The 25,089-nt window shown below is 42.5% G+C and overlaps 1 protein-coding gene across 1 annotated transcript in view; it reads left to right on the top strand.

The window, feature by feature from the left end:
• ADCY1 (adenylate cyclase 1) overlaps nucleotides 1-25,089 on the top strand; it is a 155,305-nt gene that overhangs the window by 48,229 nt on the left and 81,987 nt on the right. The window contains exon 3 of the mRNA XM_052697657.1: nucleotides 15,744-15,862. Within this exon, the coding sequence (XP_052553617.1) occupies nucleotides 15,744-15,862 (119 nt within the window). The remainder of the gene's footprint in view (nucleotides 1-15,743; nucleotides 15,863-25,089) is intronic.

Here is a 25,089-nt window from a genome sequence, read left to right as displayed (position 1 = left end):
TATGAGAAGAAAGAAAACTGGATGTTCTTCTAAATTGAGTGTTATATACAAAATAAACTAAGTCTTTATTAATGATGTAGAAATCCTGTAAGACAATTGTCAGAGATAGCCTATTTTGGCACTGCAAATCCCAGGCTAAATCTGATGGTTTAAAACATAAATATAATGGAAAATGGTATGAATGAAGGAGATGTGTCTCCTAATTTGTCATTTACTTTTCTTAATGATATTTTTGCAGGGCATTCAAACTGTTGTCAGACAAGTACCATCTCAGAAAAGAAATGTTTTTCAGCATGTGAATTCATCTTAGACCATGTTAATACCAAGTAAAGGAAAGCAAAAATTCCTAAAGTTGTTTACAGTCCCAAGATTTAATTTTCTAAATACAAACCAGCTCTTAAGAGTTTAAACTACACTGTAGGCCAGTGAGAAAGATGAAAATGTGGAAACATCTTTCTCTCTACAAGCCCCTGTGTTTCGAAATATACCACACGTTCAGGCTTTCCCAGCACAACTTCACATGTCACTGAAAAGAAGGTCTGCAACATGAACACTCTTTTATTATAGCCATAGTTGTTGCTATGTTCCTGTCTCACAATTTCAATTTTTTTCTGTCACCACTCACCACTTCCAGTGGCCACAGCCTCTCATGCATGAATGTCACAAGTGAGTCTGGCTTTGGTGTTGTAACACATTGAATGGAACAATCATCAGTGCACGAGACAGGCACACACATTTACTTTTCCTGTTGGTCTGGTTTTCAGGTTTTTTTTTCTGTCAGATCAGTCATGCAGTAACAAATGAAAAATCAATGATGGTAGTACTTGATATCCAGATAATAGAAATCCAGATAACATCTCTTTTTAAACTTTTAACAGCTGTATTTTGTAAACATCCATTCAACTTTCAAATCTCTGAGACATTAAGCATTCCTCAGGGTGACTTAGAAGGCAGTGTGACTTTTCTTGACAGATGAGATTTTGCCTCATATAAGAGCCTTTTCTTATCTTTTTTTTTTTAAGATAGCTAGATGCTGTTTTCATTTATATTCAGTGCTTTGATATTTACCATCATGAGGTTGTTTCTTATTTTTTCCAGTATCTCCTCTAACGATAATGCTTTAGATCCACACCAATGCTTTCTTTCTTGAAATTGAGTCAGCAGTAGCTTGATCAGCAGTAGTTACTCTTTCAAAATGACATGATTGACTCTTTCCTTGCTAGGTGAGTTTAAGGCTGCATTGTAAAGACTCCAGAATTCTTTCTCAGTATTTCATCATTTTTTTTTTTTCATCTTTAATGAAAAAAAAAATTACAACCATCTGTAGAATTTTCATAAACTCCCTCTGGGTCTTGTTGTAATTCCACCAAATCCAATGTAGATTGAAATTACCATTTTTGTAGCTTCCCTTAACACATCTGGCAACAGCAGGTTTTCAAAGCTGTACAGTGATTACTCCTGCAGTTCTCCAAAGCTGCCTTCACACCAGTGACTTGAATTACTTCTTTGGAATCAGTGATGTTTGTGGTGCACTGTGAAAGTTATCTGTGAGTTTTTTATTCACCTCCTGTACTGTAATTGTCTTTACAGGCTATAGAATTACTATTTGGTCAGCATTTGTCTCTGTAAGAGTCTGTCAGTATAATTTTGTGTTGGTTTTAGAGTGGCATAGGAAACGTAACCTAAAACTCCACTTTTTCTATAACATGTTGAGAATTTACTTACCCATTTCAAGATCTTATTTACTACCCTTGCTTAAAGAGAAGCTGCAGTGAACAACTAGTTCTTTTCAGACCTGAGAAAATTGGCAACTAGGATATTACTTCTGACATTCCAGTACACTTTGGAGTTTATATTATTTCATGCACCATAAAATCAAATCATCAGCCGGAATGTCTTTCTTGTGTGTATTACCTTATAACCTAATAAGCTGTCACCTTGTTTTACAGCTTCAGTGCAATTCAGTTAAAACAGTAAATCAACTACAAGATCCAAATATGTGTGCAACAGAGCTTCATACTGCTGACAAAAGTTGTTTGTTTTTTTTTCAATTTGGATTTAAGACTACATTATGTAATCCTGCTGCAAAGATATAAGCAAACTTAATTAAATTAACATAAAAACTCTAGTAATTTACCATTTCCTACCAACTCCTTAGACCATGAGCATCCAATCTTTTGGCTTCACTGAGCTGCAATGAGTAAAGAAGAATTGTCTTGGGCTACATATGCATAGGTTGCATCAAAAGTAATGCCTCCTATTTATTTCCATGGGAAGCACAACCAATACAAAGAGTACAATAATGATTTGATAGAGCAATTTATGAGCAACAAAACACTGTTTTCCAACATAACCACTGCCATTAGCTGTAAATATTTGGCTGCATTTTGCCTGCATTTCCAGTCCTCAAAACCTGCACCAGCAGAGATAACCCACTGTTATCACTGCTGAAATGCACCACCTCACTGTGCTGACATCCACTGTTTGGCGTCCATAAATGTTCAGCAAGTGTCAATGAGTTTCAATGGGTGCCATTTATTCCTCATAGAAGAACTTAGTGACATACCTTTGCTTCATACACACTTCTATATCAGATGCCATTTTGTCAGACTGCCCCTTTGCTCTCATCTGTCACACAGCAATAAAATATAATGGAATATTCCTGGAAAGGTTCGGTCTCTGCTTCCAAACTACCAACATTTTAATCTGATGTAGTCAGTCAACATAACAAAGCTGGAGGCATTACTTTTGGAGCAGCACTCATAAAATATTAATATATATTAACATATATAAATAACACAGGTTATTATAATCTACAGCATCTGAGGCATGGAGTCAGATGTGAAAAAACCAAATCATTTATTACAGGTTCCAACATCTTTTATATACATTCACAAGCTTTCTCGTTACTTTCCCACCCATCTTTACATGTCAACAGAACATTCCACGAACACTCCTTAACCATGCATGCAGACGCTTATCCAATCAGAGTCACGAGTGGTTCCAAGTCTTGTGCCCTTCCTCCAATCAGTGTTGCTATCATGTGGCCATCATGCACCTTACTTGACTTTTGTTTTTCTCTCCTGAAGCCTTTCTTGGTTTTCAGCTTTCCTTTCTGATGCCATTTGCTTCCTTCACAGCTGAATATTCCACAGATCTGAATATTCTTTCTTGAATCCCAACAATAATATTTAATATTTTTTATTATTATAACGAACAGGGAAAAAAAAAAAAAAAAAAAAAAAAAAAAGGAAAACCAGTGGAATATTTGACCTTGTTTTTGTGAAACTAATGTATTTGTCTGGTTCAGAAGAAGTAGCTGCAATTCTTAGCGAAACCTCGAGGTGGTCATCAGACATTTCTGATTAATTTTAGAATCACCAACTTTGGAAAAGACCTAGAAGATCATCCAGCCCAAGCATCCACCTATCACTACTAGTTCTCACTAAACCATGTCCCTCAACACAATGTCTAAATATTTCTTGAATACCTCCAGGGTCGGTGACTCCACCAATTCCCTGGGCAGCCCATTCCAGCACCAGGAAATTTTACTCCTCATTCAGGAGACCAGTGTACTTATTGGCAGTCTCTAACACCACTGATGTACTGGTCTCCACCAGGCAATGAGTTTGCCCCACAAAGACTGTGGTGACCCAGACGGAGGCCCTGTCCAAGAATGTGTCTGTTCAGGTCTCTGGCTGCAGGGAGTGCCTGCTGCTGCCCAGGAAGGGTGGCAAAAACTCCACTTGTGTGGAGTGTGAGCAGGTGGAAGATCTGCTCAGAATGGTGGCAGAGCTCAAGGAGGAGGTGGAGAGGCTAAGGACCATCGGGGTGTGTGAGCGGAAGATTGATTGGTGGTGTAACTCCCTGGCATGCCAGAATGAAATGTACCAGGGAGATACTCCCCAGAAAGAGATGGATCCCATACCCCATCACTGTCAGGCAGAGAGGGCGACCTGAGAGATGGGGAGAGTTCAAAGACAATCCCAGATTGACACTGTGGGCAAACCCCTTCCTTACTTTCCTCAGTGCCCTGAGTAATAGTTTTGAGGCATTGGAAACTGAAGGGCTGGTGAGTGAGGAGGCATGGGAAGGTTTTTTAAGACATTGCCAAGGGTGAGGTGGTCAACTCTGCAACTCCAGATGCCTCTAAGAAAGACAGAAGGGTTATTGTTGTAGGTAATTCCATCCTCATGAGAATGTAGTGCCCCACATGCAGACCGGACCCAACTCAGAGGGAGGTGTGCTGCTTCCCTGGGGCCCGGGTCAAGGACATAACTAGAAAACACTCAGATCTGGTTTGCTCCTCTGATTGCTACCTGTTACTGATAGTTCAGGCAGGCAGAGATGAAGTATATCAGAGAAGCCTGCAAATTATCAAAAATGACTTCAGGGCTCTGGGGCTGTTTGTTGAGGGAGCAGGACCACAACCAGCATTTTCATCTATTCCTTCTCAGGCAGCAAAGGACTTGGAGCAAGCTTGGAAAACCCAAGTAATGAGTAAGTGGATGAGAGGCTGGTGCTGCCATAGGAACTTTGGTTTTTTTGACCATGGGGCGATTTACTCAGCACTTCGTCTAATGGCTGCAGATGGGTGTCACTTGTTTCTAAAAGGGAAATGGATCCTAGCCCAAGAGCTAGTAGGGCTCATTGAGAGGGCTTTAAACTAGTAGGAAGGAGAAGAGGGATGCAATGAGGCTTGCTAGGACAGAGAAAGTAATCTAGGGCATTATACTAGATCGGTAGGAGAAGAGAGTTGAATGCAGCAGGACAGAGAAGCACATAGAATCACAAGGTTGGTAAGGACCTACTAGGTCATCTAGTCCAACTGGCATCCCATCACCATTACTACCCACAAAACTACTAAATCACATCTGTTAGCACCTCATCCAGATGCCTCTTGAACACTGCTAGTGATGGTGACTCCACCACCTCTCTGGGCAGGCAATTCCAGTGCCTACCACTCTTTGAGAGAAAAAGGTTTTCCTTATATCTAATCTAAATCTCCACTGGTGCAACTCGTGGCCATTTCCTCAGGTCCTGTTTGTTGTCTGGGAGAAGAAGCTGACCTCCCTCCTCATCACAACCTCCCTTCAGGAGTCAATGAGGTCTCCTCTGAGCCTCCTCTTCTCCAGACTAAACAATCCCTACTTCCTTAGCCACTCCTCATAAGATTTGTGCTCCGGATCCCTCATCACTTTTGTTGTCCTTTTCTGGACACGTTCCAGGTTCTCAATGTCTTTCCTGTAGTGAGGAGCCCAAAACTGAACACAATACTCAAGGTGCGGCCTCACCAGTGCTGAGTACAGGCAGATGATTACTTCCCTGCTTCTGCTGGCCAGGATGGCATTGGCCCTCCTGGCCACCTGGGCATACTTTTGGCTCATGTTCAGCTGAACATTGACCGATGCTCTCAGGTCCCTTTCCTCTTCAGAGTCATCTAGCTGCACTGCCCCAAGCCCAAGCACTGCATGAGGTTATTATGGCCAAATTGCAGAACGTGGAAGTTGGTCTTGTTGAACCTCAGACCAACAATCCAGGGCACGAAGAGAGAAAGGTTTGGGGTTGCTGCCACAACAGGACATTTTGAGGAAAACCTCCTAACTGTCCCTTAGGATCTTCTGGAAACTCCTCAGTGGACGAGTTGGAAATTGTGGTGTGCTTGGAAAATTATGGTCTGGTTGCTATCGCAGAAACATGGTGGGACGACTCTCATGACTGGCATACTGTGATTGAGGGCTATAGACTCTTCAGAAGGGATAGACAAGGGAGGAGAGGAAGGGGAGTTGCCCTCTATGTTAGAAAGTGGATAGATTGTGAAGAGCTGTGTCTGAGTAACAGCCATGACCAGGTTGAAAGCTTATAGGTGATAATCAGGGATCAGTCTAGTAAAGGACAGCTAGTAGTTGGGATTTGTTACAGGCCACCTGATCAGGGGGAGTCTGTTGATGAGGTCTTCTTACTGCAACTGCAGAAGGTGTCACTCTCGCAGGCTTTTGATCTGATGGGGGATTTCAACCACCTGGATATCTGCTGAGATTAATGGCACAGCAGGTGGCAGATAATTCAGGAGATTCCTGGAGTCTGTTGAGGATGCCTTCCTGATCCAGGTACTAGACAGACTGACCTGAGGTGAAGCCTTATTGGAGCTCATGTTCACCAATGTGGAGGAGAGCATTAGAGAGGTTAAGATTGGAGGCAACCTGGGCTGTAGTGGTCATGCCTTTGTGAAGTTTGTGATCTTGAGGAATGTAAACCTGGCAAAAAGTAGAGTCAGGACCTTGAAATTCAGGAGACCAAAATTCCAGCTGCTCAAGGAGCTACAGAATAGAACAGAGAACAACTTGCACTTGATCTTGTTGAACCTCATTCTGTTCTCATGTGCCCAGTTTTTGAGTTCCTCTGGACGACACCCCTTCCTTCTCCAGCATCAACTGCAAACTTACTGAGGGTACACTTAACCCCATTCTCTATGTCATTGATGAAGATATTGAAGAGCACCTGTCTCAAACGGGACCGTGGGAGACATTACTCATGACTGGCCTCCACCTGGACATAGAGTCATTGACAGTAAGCCTCCGGCTATGACCATCCAACTAATTCTTTATCCATTAAATAGTCCAGCCTTCAAATCCATATTTCTCCAACTTAGAGGAAAGAATGTAGAGTGGGACCATGTCAGAGGCCTTGCACAAGTCCAGGTAGATGACATTGCTTGCTCTTTCTTTGTCCACTGATGCCCTACTAGAAGGCCACTAGACTGATCACTCATGAACTGCCCTCAGTGAAGCCATGTTTGCTGTGTCAGATCACCTCCTTATGTCGTATGTGCTATAAAATCTGTCCAATACCTTAACCAGAAAGCTATCACCAATGGACTCCAGAAGTTTCCTGGGTTTCTTGCATCTTTCTTTGTTGTTTTCCCAGCAGGTACCTGAGTGGTTGAAATCTTCCATCAGGATAAGAGCCTGTAAAGCAGGCCAGCAGCAGAAGCAAGAAGGCCTTGTGAACAGGTCCTCCTTGATCAGGCGACCTGTAGTAGACCCCAGTCACCAGATGTCCAACTCCTAATTTTAACCCAGAAGCTCTCAGCCTGTTCATGACCATTTCTGAAATGCAGCTCTTCACAGTGTATCCACTTTTTAACACAGAAGGCAACCTCCTCATCCATCCTACATTGCCTGCTTTTTCTAAAAAGCTTATCAATCATAGTATTCCACTTACATGTATTATTCTACCATGTTTCTGTGATAGTAATAACATCATAGTTTTCCAGTTTCACCATGGTTTCCAATTCCTCCTGTGTATATCCCACGCTACTTCATTGGTATACAGGCATTTCAGCTGGGCTTTTGGCTGCATTGCCTTCTTGGAGGAGCCCTACCAGAAACCACTGGGACAAATATGAGGATTTTTCCCACTTCTTCCTAAAGTGACAGTGTTCCCCAACTTTTATCTGTCATTCAACAGTACATTCTTTTCCCCCATCACATCTACTTTTAAAACTCTGATGATGAGCCCAGCCATCTTGCTGCCTAGTATATTCTTGCCTGGTCAGTTGTGTCTCATCCCAGGTCAGCCTTCCCAGCTTATTGAAGGTTTGTCCTAGAGCATAGAAACCAAAGCCCGAAATGTGACACTGTCCTTCCTAGTTCTAAACCACTATCTGCATCTTTTTCTTTTTCCATCCCCAGAATTTTATACCTGTTGGATAGTGGGAACTGAAGGCTTCTCCTTTCGCCCAAAGTAGAGACAAGGGTCCAATCTTTCTCATCCTGCATTTTTTTGTTTGTTTGTTTGTTTGTTTGCCCTGTTAGATTGGAAACCTGCTTACCTTCTTCTCCTTGCTTGGACCTAAGATGGGGTTGCCAGTCTGCCCATGCCACTGCATTATATCAGGTGTCAGTGTCTCTCTATGACTGCTAGATACATCTCAGCCTGGTGACTTGCTCTTGCATCTTGGTCAGCTGCTCAAAAATATTATCAAGCTGGATTCACTGGCACCCATGATACTTACCTCAGTCTCTTGGGTGACTTCACATCCTGAAGCTTCCCACAACCATTTTGACTATTGCTGATAATATTCTCATTCAATTGCTTGATGGTGACATCCGGTGTATAAGTTGCTCCATCACCTTCACAAAGATGGAAGTGAGGCTGACTGGATACTTCTTGTTGATGTTTTTGAGTGACATTGGATGCCCTCCAGTCTTCAGGCATCTCCACCATTCTCCAGGAATTTTCAAAGATGATAAAGAGCAACTTGGCAGTAATTTCAATGAGCTCTCTCAGCACTCTTCATGGCCCATGGATTTGTGTGCAATTGATTTTGCCTAGACAATCTCTAACAAGATTCTCCTCAACTAAGTGGAAGTCTTCCTTTCCCCAAACTCTCTCCCAAGTAAATTCCATGGAATTCCATGAATTCCATTTCTGACAGGTAGTCTTACCAGTAGAGACTGAAGCGAAGGAGTCTGAAATTACGAACTGTGGCAGTTTGCTAAAGTTTAGCTTATTCCTTTGTGACATATAAATATTCAGTCTGTCATTTTTCAGAGGAAACTATAAAAAAGAAGCCTCTGAAGTATTATTAGGAATTTCTAAATGGTGAGTGTGTGTGTGTGTGTGAGCAACACAACACAGTTGTCTGTGCAGATACCCTCTTTTGTGTTATTTATTGCTTCTTTCTTACTTAATGTCATTCAAATAACAAGATCATGTGATTTGACCAGGATTTCCACTTATGTGATATGGTATCTCACATTTCCATTACTGTGGCTCCCAGCCATCAGATAAGATGTGGTCATATGAATTCCTTCAAACTGTTGCCATGGTAGAAGCTAGCAGTTCTGACTGATAGGCTTGTGTATGGGAACTGCTGAGTCACGGCCTGAACCTCTGATTAATCACCTGAGGCGAGCCATGAGTCAGCCAGAGGAGCACAGGTGAAGGCAATTCAGCTGTGCTGCCAGAAGGGGTGGAGCCAGGCTGCACCCCTCCTAGACCTATTTAAGAGCTGGCTACCAGAGGGGAAGGATCTCTTCTGGAGATTGCCTCTTCTGGTGTTTTGTGGTGAGCTCAGCTGAAGGGTAAGTTCTTCCACCTATTCTCTTTTTGTGATCATTGTCTACTTTGCCTAACTCTCTTAATTATATTGTGATTATAACATCTTGATATCTATTGATTTTACAATTATATTGTGATTATAACATCCTGATATCTATTGATTATACACTTGGCGAGCCAGGCAGGCCGAATATATTAAAATTAACATCATGTCTTTTCTTTGGAATTTCTATAAATGGGTCAAGAGGGAGAACAATACTCCTCTAGAGAAAATGATTCCAGGGCAGATCCCAGGATTTGAGGGATCATCCTACTACGAGTTAGCTGCTATCATTGAAAAATGGGGTCCCTTACGCGTTATGAGCAATATCTCCCCATATCGCATGGCGGACTATTTTCAAGGACTTGGCAAGGATGTCCTCATTACTAAAGAAAGACAACTGACTGCCTCCATGGTGGCATGGCCATTATTAAGTGCCTTAAATCATGCAGATGTAAGAAATAATACTTTAGAAACTGAAAATCAGCTTTTGAAAGACCGTATTGAAAAGCTGGAGCACGAACTTGGCGCTTTAACAGGGAAGAAGTCAATTCTACATCTTCCCGTAGGCCAAATTCTTAGCATTTCAATAAATGACCAGACTCCTGAATCAACAGATTTCATTGATCAGGAGAACAAGAAATCCAAATCAGACCTTGAATGTCCAATTCTGACCTATCCACTGGAAGTCTGTCCTGCCATAACCCAGAAAACAAAAAAAGTACAGGACAGACCGGCAGGGGTGCCACCTGATCAGTGGCCCCCTGCCCAGACTCATTTACACGTAACGGCTCGGCCATACACTGCAACAGAATTAATGGATTTAGTACAGCGATTTCGGCAGAAGCCTAGAGAAAGTGTGCCAGCTTGGTTATTGAGACCATGGGATTCTGGGGCAGAAAGCGTCTTGGTGAATGGCCCAGAAATAGCCAAGTTGGCCACCATGACTGTCCATCCTGCTCTCAGACAGAGGTTGTATGTGGGTAATCAATATCGTGATGAAAACCATTCTATACTAGAATGGTTAATGGTGGCCTGCTGTATGGTATGGCCGAATAAATCGGATGTATCTTTATATACAGGCATGTGGTCCTCCATGGAGGACCTTCAAAATTATGTCTGCAAACTGGGTGTAAGAGAGGCTATCTATGAAGACACATTTGATGGCCCTGATATGGTTAAATTTTCAGCAGGGATGAGAGATACAATTTATCTCATACAATGCTGTAGCAAGCTCCCTCCCATCTCTAGGGCACCCTAGTCTCCATATTAAATCCCCTTGTAGCGTCAGAAGCTGTAGTCCAGCAGGCTGCCCAATTGGTTGCCGACTTGGGAGAAACAGAACGCCTGTGGACTAGGCGCAATATTCAGTTTTTGGAAGAAGCAGAGGTCCTGCCAGTAAATAAAACCAGAATGCCGGCTACTCGAGCTCCTCGATTGGGACCCAAAAGGGTATCCCGAAAACAAATGTTAAATGATTTAATTTGGGCTGGGGTCCAATTTGCTAAGATTGACCGCCAGCCCAACCATGTCCTTCTCCAGCTCTGGAGAGGACAATCAAAAATTTCAGAGCTACCCTAAGAAATCAAGGGTGAGGGTTATAGAGAGGGTACCAACAACAACATGGAACTTAGAAGATTTTATTGTTTCAAATAGGAAAAAAAAGCCACCTCAGGTGTCTCGAGCCACAATGCCTGAGCCATCAGAAGCAAAAGAATTGGCCCTAGCACAATTCATGGCGTGACAAGGGATGTTAGTCCCCATAGGGCCTCCAGACAGGACTGGAGGCCCTATGTAGAATTAATGATTTATTGGTTCCGAAAAAATATTCAGAGAGTGATGGCATTGGTAGACACGGGAGCAGAAACATCAATTATCTATGGAGATCGGAGGAAATTTGATGGCGAACGAGTGATGATTGGTGGTTTTGGGGGACAGACTATTCCTGTCACACAAACATGGTTAAAATTGGGGGTTGGGCGTCTCCCACCCCGGGGGTACAAGGTGTCTATTGCCCCAGTCCAAGAATACATCCTGGGCATAGACATTCTATGGGGTCTGGCTCTCCAAACAACTGTGGGAGAGTTCAGACTTCGACAAAGATGTATCAGTATCCGGGCGGTGCAGGCAATATTAAGAGGCCATGCGAAACATGGGACTGTTTGCCTGCCGAAACCACGCCGGATTACCAATGTCAGACAGTATAGACTTGCGGATGGGCAAGATGAAATATCAAGAACGGTGCAGGAATTAGAAAAAGTGGGTATTATAAGACCTGCACACAGCCCATATAATTCCCCCATATGGCCAGTGCGAAAGTCGGATGGCACATGGAAGATGACAGTAGATTACAGTGAATTAAATAAGGTCACGCCGCCTATTCTTGCGGCTGTACCCAATATTGCCTCCCTAATGGACACATTGAGTAGGGAGATAAAAACCTATCGTTGTGTCCTAGATCTAGCAAATGCATTCTTCAGTATCCCAATTGCTGAGGAATCGCAAGATTAGTTTGTGTTTACATGGGGAGGCAGGCAGTGGACCTTTCAGGTCCTGCCACAGGGGTACGTGCATTCACCAACATATTGTCACAATCTAGTGCCGCGTGACCTGGCTGATTGGAGAAAACCTGATGATGTTAACCTATATCATTATATTGATGATCTCCTGTTGACATCCGGCTCACTGGAGGCAGTAGGACAGGCGGCAGATTCATTAACCGCCTATTTACAACAGAGGGGATGGGCTGTAAATCCCCAAAAGGTGCCAGGTCCAGGCCTGTCTGTAAAATTCCTGGGGGTGGTTTGGTCAGGAAAGACCAAAGTGCTACCCAGTGCTGTTATAGATAAGGTTCAGGTGTTCCCAGTCCCTACAATATCAAAGCAGCTGCAAGAGTTTCTAGGTATATTGGGTTATTGGCGTTCCTTTATACCTCGCATAGCACAGCTACTAAGGCTCACAAAAAAGGGGCAACTATGGGACTGGGGGAAAACCGAACAGGATGCTTTCCAACAAGCAAAACTGGCAGTTAAACAAGCCCAGGCATTGGGTATATTCGATCCTACCCTCCCAGCCGAGTTGGACGTTCATGTTACTCAAGACAGCTTCGATTGGGGCCTGTGGCAACGCCAGAGCTCTGTTCGGACCCCCATTGGTTTCTGGTCTCAGGTTTGGCACGGAGCAGAAGAAAGATACGGTATGATTGAAAAACAGTTATTGGCTGCCTATTCGGCATTACAGGCAGTAGAGCCAGCAACTCAAACAGCTGCAGTTATAGTCAAGACCACTTTGCCAATTCAGGGGTGGGTGAAAGATCTGACCCACCTTCCTAAGACAGGGGTGGCCCAAGCGCAAACAGTGGCACGATGGGTCGCCTATCTCAGCCAAAGGAGCAGTCTGTCTTCATCACCCTTGAAAGAAGAACTCCAGAAGATCCTAGGCCCAGTGACGTATCACAGTGATGCACCAAAAGAAATACTGGTCGCTCCACCAGAGAAGAGTCCCGTTCAGGATGGAAAATATCCTATCCCTGAAGATGCCTGGTACACAGATGGGTCCAGCAAGGGCAACCCGAGCAAGTGGAGAGCAACAGCATACCATCCTTCCACCGAGACAATCTGGTTCGATGAGGGGAGTGGTCAGAGTAGCCAATGGGCAGAACTGCAAGCCGTGTGGATGGGTATAACCAAGGAACCCGGTGATGGTATCCTGAACATCTGCACAGATAGTTGGGCTGTGTACCGGGGGCTCACTCTTTGGATTGCACAGTGGGCCACCCAGGAATGGACTGTCCACACCCGACCAATCTGGGGCAAAGACAGGTGGTTAGATATATGGAATACGGTCAAATACAGGACTGTACGTGTCTACCATGTTTCTGGTCATCAGCCCCTACAGTCACCAGGAAACGATGAAGCCGACACACTGGCCCGAGTTTGATGGATTGAGAATTCACCATCTGAGAACATCACTCGCTGGTTACATCAGAAGCTACGGCATGCTGGACAAAAGACAATGTGGGCAGCTGCTAAAGCATGGGGACTGCCCATACAACTATCTGATATTGTCCAGGCATGCCAGGATTGCGACGCTTGCTCCAAGATGAGACCGAGATCGTTGCCCGAAACAACAGCCCATCTTGCTAGGGGACACAATCCTCTCCAGCGATGGCAGGTCGATTACATCGGGCCCCTTCCTCGCTACAAAGGGGCAAGATACGCCCTGACCTGTGTCGACACTGCAAGTGGGCTACTGCAGGCCTATCCAGTACCGAAAGCAAACCAGGCATATTCCATCAAGGCACTCACTAAACTGGTGTCTGCGTATGGGACACCTGAAGTTATCGAGAGCGACCAAGGGACTCATTTTACTGGTGCAACGATACAGCGCTGGGCGGAAGAAAATAACATCGAATGGTGATTCCACCTGCCATATAATCCAATGGGGGCAGGCCTCATCGAACGTTATAATAGTATTCTTAAGGCTGCCCTGAAGACAGACTCCCAGTCCAGGCAGGGGTAGACGAAAAGACTGTATGAAACCCTGCGGGACCTGAATGAAAGATCTCAAGACGGCAGACCCAGTGCCCTGAGAATGTTGCAGACGACATGAGCCACCCCGCTTAGGATTCAAATTACTGATCATCAGGTAAGACCCCAGATTGGTAACAAAAATAATCTTCTGCTCCCTGCCCCTGAGAATTTAGATCCGGGTACCCACAAAATAAAATGGCCCTGGAAGGTGCAGGTAGGACCCAAGTGGTGTGGCCTACTTGCACCCTGGGGGAGACTATTGGAGGTGGGAGGCTCAGTAGTCCCTCCAGTAACAGGTACATGGCCTACTGATATTGTGGTCAACACTCCGATCTTTATTGCTAAAGGGACCCCCATCGTGTCCCTGTGGCAGATCAGAACACCTCCTTTGGTGCCTGATATTGTTATGCAGCCACAGACATCCGGCCAGCAGGTGTGGTACAGGCGGCCAGGACGTGCCCCAGTACAAGCGGAAGTGTTGACCCAGGATAGAAATACGGCCTGTATCTTGCCCTGGAGAGCAGACCTTCCCCTCCTGGTACCTGTGAAATATCTGTATTACTCCCCATGAGTCTGTGTGCCTTCAGGACCATTGGAAGGAACAAAATGCCATCAAGCGTTCCAGTGTTGCTGTCAGATCACGTGCAACACCTAGTGATGGTCTGCATGGGACTGATGGAACATAGAAGGGACCTGCACCTCAGGACCTCATGCCTCCAGTCACATCATCGAGCACTGGCCCATAGAAGAATATAGACATCCACTGATCATCTCTCGTCTTGAACTGTACCAACACATGTCGCGATAAAATTGTAGAAGCGTCGCGATATACCGGATCTCTGTATTAGGGAAAGCTTACCCTTTAGTTAACCTGATCATTGGTTCACGCCGTGAAGGGGTGGAGTGTATGGGAACTACTGAGTCATGGCCTGAACCTCTGATTGATCACCTGAGTCGAGCCATGAGTCAGCCAGAGGAGCACAGGTGAAGGCAATTCACCTGTGCTGCCGGAAGGGGTGGAGCCAGGCTGCACCTCTCCTAGACCTATTTAAGAGCTGGCTACCAGTGGGGAAGGATCTCTTCTGGAGATCATCTCTCTTGGTGTTTTGTGGTGAGCTCAGCCAAAGCGTAAGCTCTTCCACCTATTCTCTTTTTGTGATCGTTGTCTACTTTGCCTAACTCTCTAGATTATATTGTGATTATAACATCCTGGTATCTATTGATTATACAGTTTGTAACTACTCTAACTACTTGCAGCAACAAAAACAGATCTATTGGTTTTTAAGTTGCAGGTATTTTCTGTGTTAAAACCGAACTTCAGTAAGTATCCAAGTTCTCATTACAACACCTAAGAATACCTGCTGCAAGTTCTCTGGCTCCCTGTGAACAGGACAGAATACACGTAATAGCTGCATAGGTCTTTATAGTCAACACTAATGAAATCCAAAACATCAGGGGTCCTTTCTATGTAGATCAGTAGCACATGCTAAAATATCTAAGCTTATAGTAAGCAGAGATCTATTTAATCAGTGATTAATACCAATGTATTCCATTACTGAGCTGGCTGGAATAGTCACTGCAGTGATTAAAACAGTGCCCTTAGTGTTCCTCTGATTTGCAGTGTGAATAAATCTATCATCCTCCCCTCCTGCTTAATAACCAGCTGCCATAGCACTTCTACTGCAACATTTTCATTAGATTCAGAAATAGAGCACACAAAAGGACAAGCAAATTATCCTGGATTTTTTTTTTTCTCAGATAAATAAACGCTACAAGAGATTAAGTTTTTATTATTAGCACTGTGATGTTAATGAAAATTATTTGATTTGTAGTCTCCTCTTCCATTTCTGTGTAGTTTTTTTGTTTGTTTGTTGTTGTTTTGTTTTTTAAATTCAGAAAGCTGAAAAAGAAGAGGCTGCAGAAGTTTGAAAAAAAAAAAAATAAAATAAAAGTGATTCGTAGTTTTTATCTATTTATGCAGAGAATGTTCTCAAGAAGACTACATTAGGAAAAGATTTTCTAGTTTTCTAGTTCAATACTGCTGAATAATGAGCAACTTTCTATAGCACAAAAATGATGATGTTGTCTTTTTTTTGTTTTTCCAGGAACGTCTCTTGATGAGTCTTTTGCCTAGGAATGTTGCAATGGAAATGAAGGAAGATTTTTTGAAGCCTCCTGAAAGGATTTTCCACAAGATTTACATTCAAAGGCATGACAATGTTAGGTAGGATAGATATCACCCATGAAATAATTTAAAAGAGAGAATGTTCAGAACAAATACAGTGACGTGCACTTGTGGACAGGTTTTAGAATATAACAGACAATCAGTACTGTGATTTGTTGTATATTGTCCAAGGGGGGAATGGATCCACCAGAAAGACTTAAGAAACTCAGAATATAACATCAGAATATAAATATTCTGATATAAATATATATTCTATTTATATTCTGATATAAATCAGAATATAAGTTAATAAGTTTTGAATATTAATGCTGGGAAGTAAGAAAATTCTTTTCAAGGAAATGATCATTCTTTTTGTACTGCCTCACATTTTGTGTGAATAAGAGAATATATTTTGTATGGTAAAAATTACATGTTTTTATGTAGTTTTCTGATAGTAAGATGGATTACTTTCTGTGTAATAGCTTTTCCAATAGCATAGAAATACAGAAAATATTATGCAAACTTAAGAACATGTCCATCCCCATCATACAAGCATTCATCTTCAGAACAGGTTATTTATCAAGGCCCAATTCTATTTCTTGCACTTGTTCACTAACAAGATCTAGGTAACGACTGTAAAAATAACCTCATTCATATTGATTGTGGTTAAAGTGAATTCTCATTTTCTGTCCTCTTTGCCTCTCCAAACACATTCCTTAAAGGATTTATCTGAATTATGTTGCTTTATGATACTGTCTCTAGTTACATTTTTTCCACATAAACAGTTTCAAAGAGACTTATACCATCCTTGTACTGAGTATACAGCTCCAATAAGAGATGTCACAGAACTGTCTTCTCCTATGATTTTCACCATGTGCTCGTGTGGCTAAGGAGCAAAATATGTAAGTTCCCCTCTCTCTTATCCTGAGGTTTATTTTCCTACTATTGGGTTTCAGCCTATCTCCTATTGAGCTGACTCTAGTATTTGAAAACATCTCTTATTAGTTACTAAGTTGCTGCAACTAAAATTTTGAAAGTCAGAGAAGCAGAGGTTGCTGTAATGGGAGCGCTTAGAAGACTAATAAATCAGATCAGTTTTACACTGTAAGCTAATCATAAAATCACAAAATACTGTCATTGAGTCCTGCTACTTGCTCCTCATGAGATCACCCAAAATTCACACCTTAAATATGAGCACACTGTCCAAATGTTTCTTTGCTCCATCAGGTTGGTACCATGACCACTGCCCTTAGGAATGTTTCAGAGCCCAGCAATCCTCTGATGAATAAACTTTTCCTAACATCCATCTTGACCCTCCCCTAATGCAGCTTTCTGCTGTTTCTTTGGGTTGCATTACTGAATTTATTGATTAACAACACACTTCTTACCAATGGTTAAATCCTACATAAAGTTGATGATCATCATTACGTATAAAAAAAAACTCCTGGTCTTTAAAAAGCAACTTAAAGTTAGTTGTCAATGTATGAATATCCCAGAGCTCATTCTGCAGAGTTGACATTGTTGTTCATGAGCTTTGGTTATTCTCACTTGCCACAGTCAAGGTTGTCCGGGTTGTGAGTCCCTCAAGGAGAGAATTCAAGACTGGAAAGTGAACTATCTACTTTCTTCTCTATTTTTCTTGTTCATTTTTCACACTTTTAAGCTGTTATCCCCCTACTAATATTGATTTCCCTTTTTTCTTCTTCTTACCAATCTTCTTTCTCTAGGTGGTGGCCCACCTATTTCAGTCACTTATGCTAATTTTTTCTGCTCTGACAGATTCTTGTTGCTTGGGTGCCACCTCTTACTGTTTTTGTCCCTCTTGTCATCACATTGCTCATATGCCTGTAGAAAGTTGTTTCTGGTTATTCCATCCCGGTGCTACGAAATGCATACATATGCTGTTGGTTGCATTTATATTCAGGCTCAGTGCAATCACATGTCATCCTAACAAGTTCACTGTCATGGTTTCAGCTGAGACAGAGCTTTAGGAAAAAAAGAATGTTGATAACATACCAATGTTTTAGTTGTTGCTGAACAGTGTCAGTGTTGTACAGAGCCAAGTATATTTCAGTTTTTCAGCTTCTCATACTATCCTGCCAGTGAGGAGGACTATGGGGGAACAAGGAGTTGGGAGGGGACGTAATGTGTACAGCTGACCTAAACTGGCCAAAAGGGATATTCCATACATGCTGTGAAAAAAATATAAAACTGTGGGGAAATGGTCACAGGGGCACTCACTGCTCAGGGATCAGCTTGGCATTGGTCAGTGGGTGGTAATTGCACTGTGCATTGTTTGTTTTGAATACATATATAATTACTATTATTTTTTCTCTATTCCTTTCTTCTCGTAGTAAATAGCTTATATCTCAGCCTACGTTTTCTTTTTTCTTTTTTTCTCCAATCTTGCTGTAAGGGTGAGGAAAAAGCTATGTGGTGGTTAGATATATTCTGGGTTACATCACAATATACTTTTGTAGTTTACAAGCACAGCAGGTCTTAATGTTTGTTACGGAATTACAAGTCTTCTTAAACTGCTTTACTTTGCAGTTGAAATCTGCAGTTGATTATAACGATTCTGGGTTCACTGTTGTGCTGAAGACTTTTTGAAACTTAACCTCAAGAATGCCCTTTTTTTGCATGAAATGGCATTTCATATAATTTATAATACTCTTGCAGATTACTCACCTCTTCCATGTGAAGTTCATACAACATTTTGAACTTGAATACCCTATCTGACGAGGTGAATTCACTCTCTGACTTTAGGAAGGTATTTTGAAGTAAATGGAGAAAACATGGGATTTTAATATGAAAGAAAAGATCTTCAGAGAAGATACGTGAAAACTGGAGATTATACAGTTTTATGTAACAATTTCTTTTGCTACTAATGCAACTACTGAATTCAGTAACAGAAAAGGTGGGGAAGGGTGCACTAGATGATCAGGAAGATATTGCTAGCTGGTCCCATTGGACCTGCTTCACCGTGGGAGCTGTGTAGCTCCACATATTTGAATGATGCAGGGGAAACTTCCTGCTCATGCCACCCTGACACCAGTGTATAGGGCAGTTCTTTACGATTCCTTCATGAAGTGCCAGTAACAAGATGTGGACTTTGTCATCTGAAATCAGGGAAGAAAACTCCCAAACTCCCATGAGGCATTAGAAAGCAATGTTTCTTTATTCATCATGATGCATGCTGGGTGACTTGACAAGCAAGTGCACACTTCAGAGTTCAGGTTCTACATCTGAATAGTTAATACATGCATACGTAGTACATCGGCATACATATTCATTCTTTTTCTAGGACTCACAGATGTGCCAATGTCTGTTTGAGCATGCTTAGTGGCATTTAGGGTGGTCAAGTGCCCACCTACTTCTTCCCCTTTTTTCACAATCGATTTAATCTTGTGGCCTTCTATGATGGAGTGACGGCATTGGTGGACGAAGGGAAGGCGACCGATGTCATTTACCTGGACCTGAGCAAGGCCTTTGACATGGTCCCCCACCACATCCTCATCTCCAAATTGGAGAGAAGTGGATTTGATGGGTGGACGACCCAATGGATAAGCAATTGGTTGAAAGGCCGCAGACAGAGGGTGGTGGTCAATGGCTCTATGTCCAGGTGGAGGCCGGTAACAAGTGGTGTCCCCCAAGGGTCTGTCTTGGGACCGGTGCTCTTTAACATCTTTATTAATGACATCGATGAGGGAATTGAGTGCACCCTCAGCAAGTTTGCTGACGACACCAAGCTGAGTGGTGCGGTTGATACGGTGGAAGGAAGGGATGCCATTCAGAGGGACCTCGACAGGCTTGAGGGCTGGGCTCGGGTGAACCTAATGAGGTTCAACACGGCTAAGTGCAAGGTTTTGCATTTGGGCCGGAAGAACCCCAGGCACCCGTACAGGCTGGGAGGAGTGGTCCTTGAGAGCAGCTCGGCAGAGAAGGACCTGGGGGTCCTGATGGACGAGAGACTGAACATGAGCCAGCAGTGCGCTCTGGCAGCTCGAAAGGCAAATGGGATCCTGGGCTCCATCAGGAGAGGGGTGGTCAGCAGGGACAGGGAGGTGATTGTCCCTCTCTACTCGGCTCTTGTGAGGCCCCATCTGGAATACTGTGTCCAGGTGTGGAGCCCTCAGTACAAGAAAGACATTGAGATCTTGGAAAGGGTCCAGAGGAGGGCGACTAAGATGATCAGGGGGCTGGAGCACCTCCCCTATGAGGACAGGCTGAGGGAGTTGGGCTTGTTTAGCCTGGAGAAGAGAAGGCTGCGGGGTGACCTCATTGCAGCCTATCAATACCTGAAGGGAACCTACACCCAGGAGGGGAGTAAACTCTTTAGAAGGGCTGACAACAGCAGGACTAGGGGAAATGGATCCAAGTTGAAGGAGGAAAGATTTAGGTTGGATGTTAGGGGGAAGTTCTTCACAAGGAGAGTAGTTAGGCCCTGGAACGAGCTGCCCAGGGAGGTTGTGGATGCCCCGTCCTTGGACGTGTTCAAGGCCAGGTTGGACGGGGTCCTGGGCAACCTGATCTGAATGTGTACGTTTGGTGGCCCTGCTAGGCAGGGGGGTTGGAACTACATGATCCTTGAGGTCCCTTCCAACCCGGGTGATTCTGTGATTCTGTGATTCTGTGATTTCATCACTGAAATCTTTGACTAGTTTTCATCCACTTTTACCCAGTTTGGAAGATTTCCATTGCTTATTAGGCCACAGTGAGACAGTTCTTAAAAACAATATATGTGGAACCTGAGGAAAATGTCCTTGCACGTTTTGATATGAAAAGACAGAAATATTCTATTATGTCCCCAGTACAAAATTATTAAAGAAAACAAGACTATACCCACTAAAGTAGAAATGGAAAGTTTTAGAACTTACAGATCCCTTTTGTTAAATTACTATATTGATTCTAAAACTAACGTATTAATCCCTACTGCTAAACAAACCAACCTTCCTTTTAAAGGAAATGGAAATAACTTTTTCCTTTTGAGTAATGGCAGTTAATCTGGCCAGAGCTAAGGGACCATTCTTGTATTCTCATGATTTGCTCTTTTCATACCGCTCAGTGTGAGAAAATGACAACAAATGAAAAACTCCTCTATATTTCTAAATTGGAGTTTCAAACATCAAAGCTTCTTACTGGGAAACAGAAAATACATGGTGTATTTTCCTTTTTTATTGTAATCCTTTCCTTTTTTCCTGACAAACATCACCTTCCAGAAAGACAGAAATCAGTAAACTGCATTAGTAAACACAAAATTAGTAAACTGCATTATTTTTGTCTTATTATTATTATTATTTTTTAATGGAAAAGAAAAGGACTCTCAACCAACATACTCATGTCAGCCATCTAAAGCCATCTAAATGTTAAAAAAAATAAAATTAAAAAATTCAAGCAGTAGATCCTGCATGTGAAAAATTATTCATTCATACAGGGTTTTATTTTTCTTTCCGCAGCAGAAATAATTAACCTCCTTCAATATAAATTGAATATTTCTGTTTAGTGGCACTTTAAAGCTTAAAAAGGCCTGTCAATGAATACGTCCTATGGAAAAGCACAGCTCCATGCACAGCTGACAGTAGCATCAAAAGAATGTGCAAAGGGCCTTAGGAACAACAGTAATTGGAGGGATTCTTTTCTCCTCCAAATTGCTCATACGTAGCAAATTGAAAATGCCTGCTGGGGCAGACATTTATAAATTCACAATTTGGAGAAACTCTGTTATATTATTTTACTGACAGCAATACAAGTTGTAACAATAGTATTAACCTTGCTAGTGCTCATTGATGGATACTCCTGCTCTGCAATTTGTTTTGGTAATAAAGCTTTGTCTCTGAATGAAGGAGATAAGGAAGTTCTGCAGAGTCTTTGTAACAAGAAAATAGGAGATCCTGCTTAGAATCAGTCGTTGAATATGTAACATACTTGTAGGAAACCTCTGAATATGTAACATACCTCTTGGAAAACATCTGCATACATAATACAAGTCATGTATATTAACTGAAGACCATTTGTGTAAGCTGTGAATGTTAGGAATTTTACTCCCGTGTATTCAGAGAGAATGGTAAGGAGCTGAAACAGCTGCCCAGAGAGACTGTGGATGCCCTGTCCTTGGAGGTGTTCAAGGCCAGGTTGGATGGGGCCCTGGGCAGCCTAGTCTGGTATTAAATGTGGAGGTTGGTGGCCCTGTATATGGGAACTACTGAGTCATGGCCTGAACCTCTGATTGATCACCTGAGGTGAGCCATGAGCCAGCCAGAGGAGCACAGGTGAAGGCAATTCAGCTGTGCTGCCGGAAGGGGTGGAGCCAGGCTGCACCCCTCCTAGACCTATTTAAGAGCTGGCTACCAGTGGGGAAGGATCTCTTCTGGAATTGCCTCTTCTGGTGTTTTGTGGTGAGTCCAGCTGAAGTGTAAGCTTTCCATTTTATTCTCTTTTGTTATCATTGTCCGCTTTGCCTCTTGATTATATTGTGATTGTAACATCTTGATATCCATTGATTATACACTCTGCATGTGGCAGGGGGGTTGGAGATTCATGACCCTTGAGATCCTGTCCAACCCTGGCCATTCTGTGATTCAGCAGTGCTGTTAAAAAATGCCATTTATCTAACACTGGATCTTGAGTATTAGAGTTTCCTGATCAACTGTCTGATGGTATGAAAATTGTGGAAAAAGAGGATAAAAGCTTGAACACTTTGTACTCCTTCAATTACCGTGCTTGAACTCTTATAATTAAGTTCTAATAGATGCAGATCCTTTTTTTTACAATGTTTGCACATAATGCTTGACCTTTGCAGAAAGAAGTACTAAAGGCCCAGAATCTGAAATGTTGTATGACCAATTGAGAGATTTTCTTACCCTGTAACTCATTATTTTTAACTTAGAATTTTCATTTTTAAGTGAATTGCTTTAAAATTAAAATTCTGTTTAACTGAATTATTGATCACTTACATTTTTTTCTTTCAGTTGATTTCTCCTAATGCAGTGTTGTGTTATGGTTTTGTCATTTTTTTAAAATTTATTTTCAAAAGAAGTGTAATATACAGAAAGAACTGCTCTTTCCCCTCTCTCACAGTTCATTAACTTAACTTTCAAAATGTAAATAAGTTTTCTATTCAGCAACAGCTGCATGTGAAAAGAGAAAAATCAGTAGCTTTAAATTTGCCTTACACCTGGAAGTAAGATAACAGTATAAGAAAAGCATACCAGGTCTCTACATGCATTTGTACCTAAGCAGGAAGAACAAGATCTTCCCCATATAAACTTCATTATCTCTCATTTCACCATATAAAAGACAGTGATTAAAACAGAAACTGCGGAAACTATGGAAACTTCGCAAAGTAGAGGTCAAAAAGAACTGTCATAATCTGGTGAAAATCAATCCTTTACCAACATGTTCTTCACTCCACAGTTCTGCTGCTTCTTCTTTGTTTGGTACAAAATACCTAACATACCAGAATATTACTCAGTGATCTTGAAAATTTGATGGTCTTTGTCACAATTTGGGGGAACATAACGCTGTTAGAGAGTGTCCAAAAGAGGGCTATGAAGGTGATGAAGGGGTTCAAGTCCATTGATTTTTTTCAGGCTAGAGAAGAAGAGACTGACGGGAGGCCTCACTGTGGCCTACAGCTTCCTAACTAAGGGAAACAAATGAGCAAACAGTGATCTCTTCATTCTGGTGACCATGACAGGACCCTGGGGACGGCATGGAGATGCACCAGAAGAGGCTCAGGTTGGGTGTTAGGAAAAGTTCTTCACTGATAGAGTGGTCAGGAACTGAAACGGAGTCCCCAGGGTAGTGGCATCAAGCCTGCTGGGCTTCATGAAACATTTGGACATGCTCTCAGACATAAAGTTTGAGTTTTGAGTGGTCCTGTGTGGAGTCAAGACTTAAAGCTGATGATCCCTGTGAGTTCCTTCTGACTCAGGATATTCTATGATTACATACGTGGAATGTAGTTTGCAAAATAATTTAACTACAGCAAAAAGCAAAGGCAGCTCGTAAGCATGGCAACAGTAGCAATTACAGCATTACATGGTAGTCGTAGTTAGATGAATTCCACTCAATTTAAGTAAGCAACTTGGTGGTGGAAGTTTCTTATTCTGCACCTCAGCTGTCCATTTCATTTCAGTTTGGGCATTTTCCTAAGTGCTGCTTTTGTTTTTGCTCTGTGCTTGTTTCTACTCTTAACACTGCAGATTCCTAAAGAAAGCCAATTGTGTTCAATCATTCCACCACATTCTATGTGCGATATTTTAAAAAAGAATAAAAGCAAGCAAGGCAGTGCTATGTCTGTTTGCATGTTTCACCTCTAAATTCCCCTTTCTCCTCTGATCAGATCCTTTCTTGCCAAATATTTGATCACTCAGGAAGCAGTGAACTTCCAGTGGTGAACTAAACTGAGGAACTGATCTGCTCTAAAATTAACCCCAAAAAAGCCTGGACAAATTTCAGCTTTCATATTCACTACATGGATGGGCAAAATCCTTGGCTGGTGCAAGGAGAGATTAGGACAAGACAGCAGTTTCTCTGTGATAGTGTTATCTTTTGTTATTTTCTATTCACTTCTGAAACTGCCCTATTGGTACAAAGTATGGTATTTAGGATGTTATAGAAATGGGATTTTTCTAGTTAAAACCCTATTCAAACGTATCCGTTATTACATCAACACATTTCAGGAGCCTCTATGATTTCTGATGCCCCACTATGTTGTACCTCCAAAAGATGTCAGGGTGATTGAAGTCCCCCATAAGGACCACATTTTGTGAATGTGAAGCTTCTTCTATTTGAGGGCCTCACCTACTCTATCTTCTTAATCCTGTGGCCTGTAGTGGATTTCCAACTACAATGACTTCTTCCCCTGCCTTCCCATTAATCCTAAACCATAAGCTCTCTGTCAGCTCCTCTTCTATCTCCAAATGGAGTTCCAAGGACTCCAGCAGGACGTTGATGTAGAGGGTAACACCCCCACCCTTCTTCCCCTGCCGGTTTTTCCTAAAGCATTTATGGTCATCTATTTCTACATTCCAGTCATGAGAGCCATCCCACCACATCTCAGTGATGCCAGTGACATCGTAGCACTTTGGGCACACACGTGCCTGCAGCTCTTCCTGCTTGTTCTCCATGCATCAGGCATTTGATTTGGGCTCCCATTGAGGCTGCTAATTCACCAATTAGAATTCCCTTATCCTGCATCTTAGGTGCTGTCTTACTGGCCTGTGATCCAACTCCAGGCCCAGGGGATCCATTACTAACATCAGCCTCAAAGTGAGATGGTTTGA

The sequence above is a fragment of the Tympanuchus pallidicinctus genome, unplaced genomic scaffold, assembly GCF_026119805.1.
Source record: "Tympanuchus pallidicinctus isolate F22 unplaced genomic scaffold, pur_lepc_1.0 scaffold31, whole genome shotgun sequence".
In the NCBI taxonomy this organism is placed as follows: Eukaryota; Metazoa; Chordata; class Aves; order Galliformes; family Phasianidae; genus Tympanuchus; species Tympanuchus pallidicinctus.
This window is presented reverse-complemented; position numbering and strand designations above follow the sequence as displayed.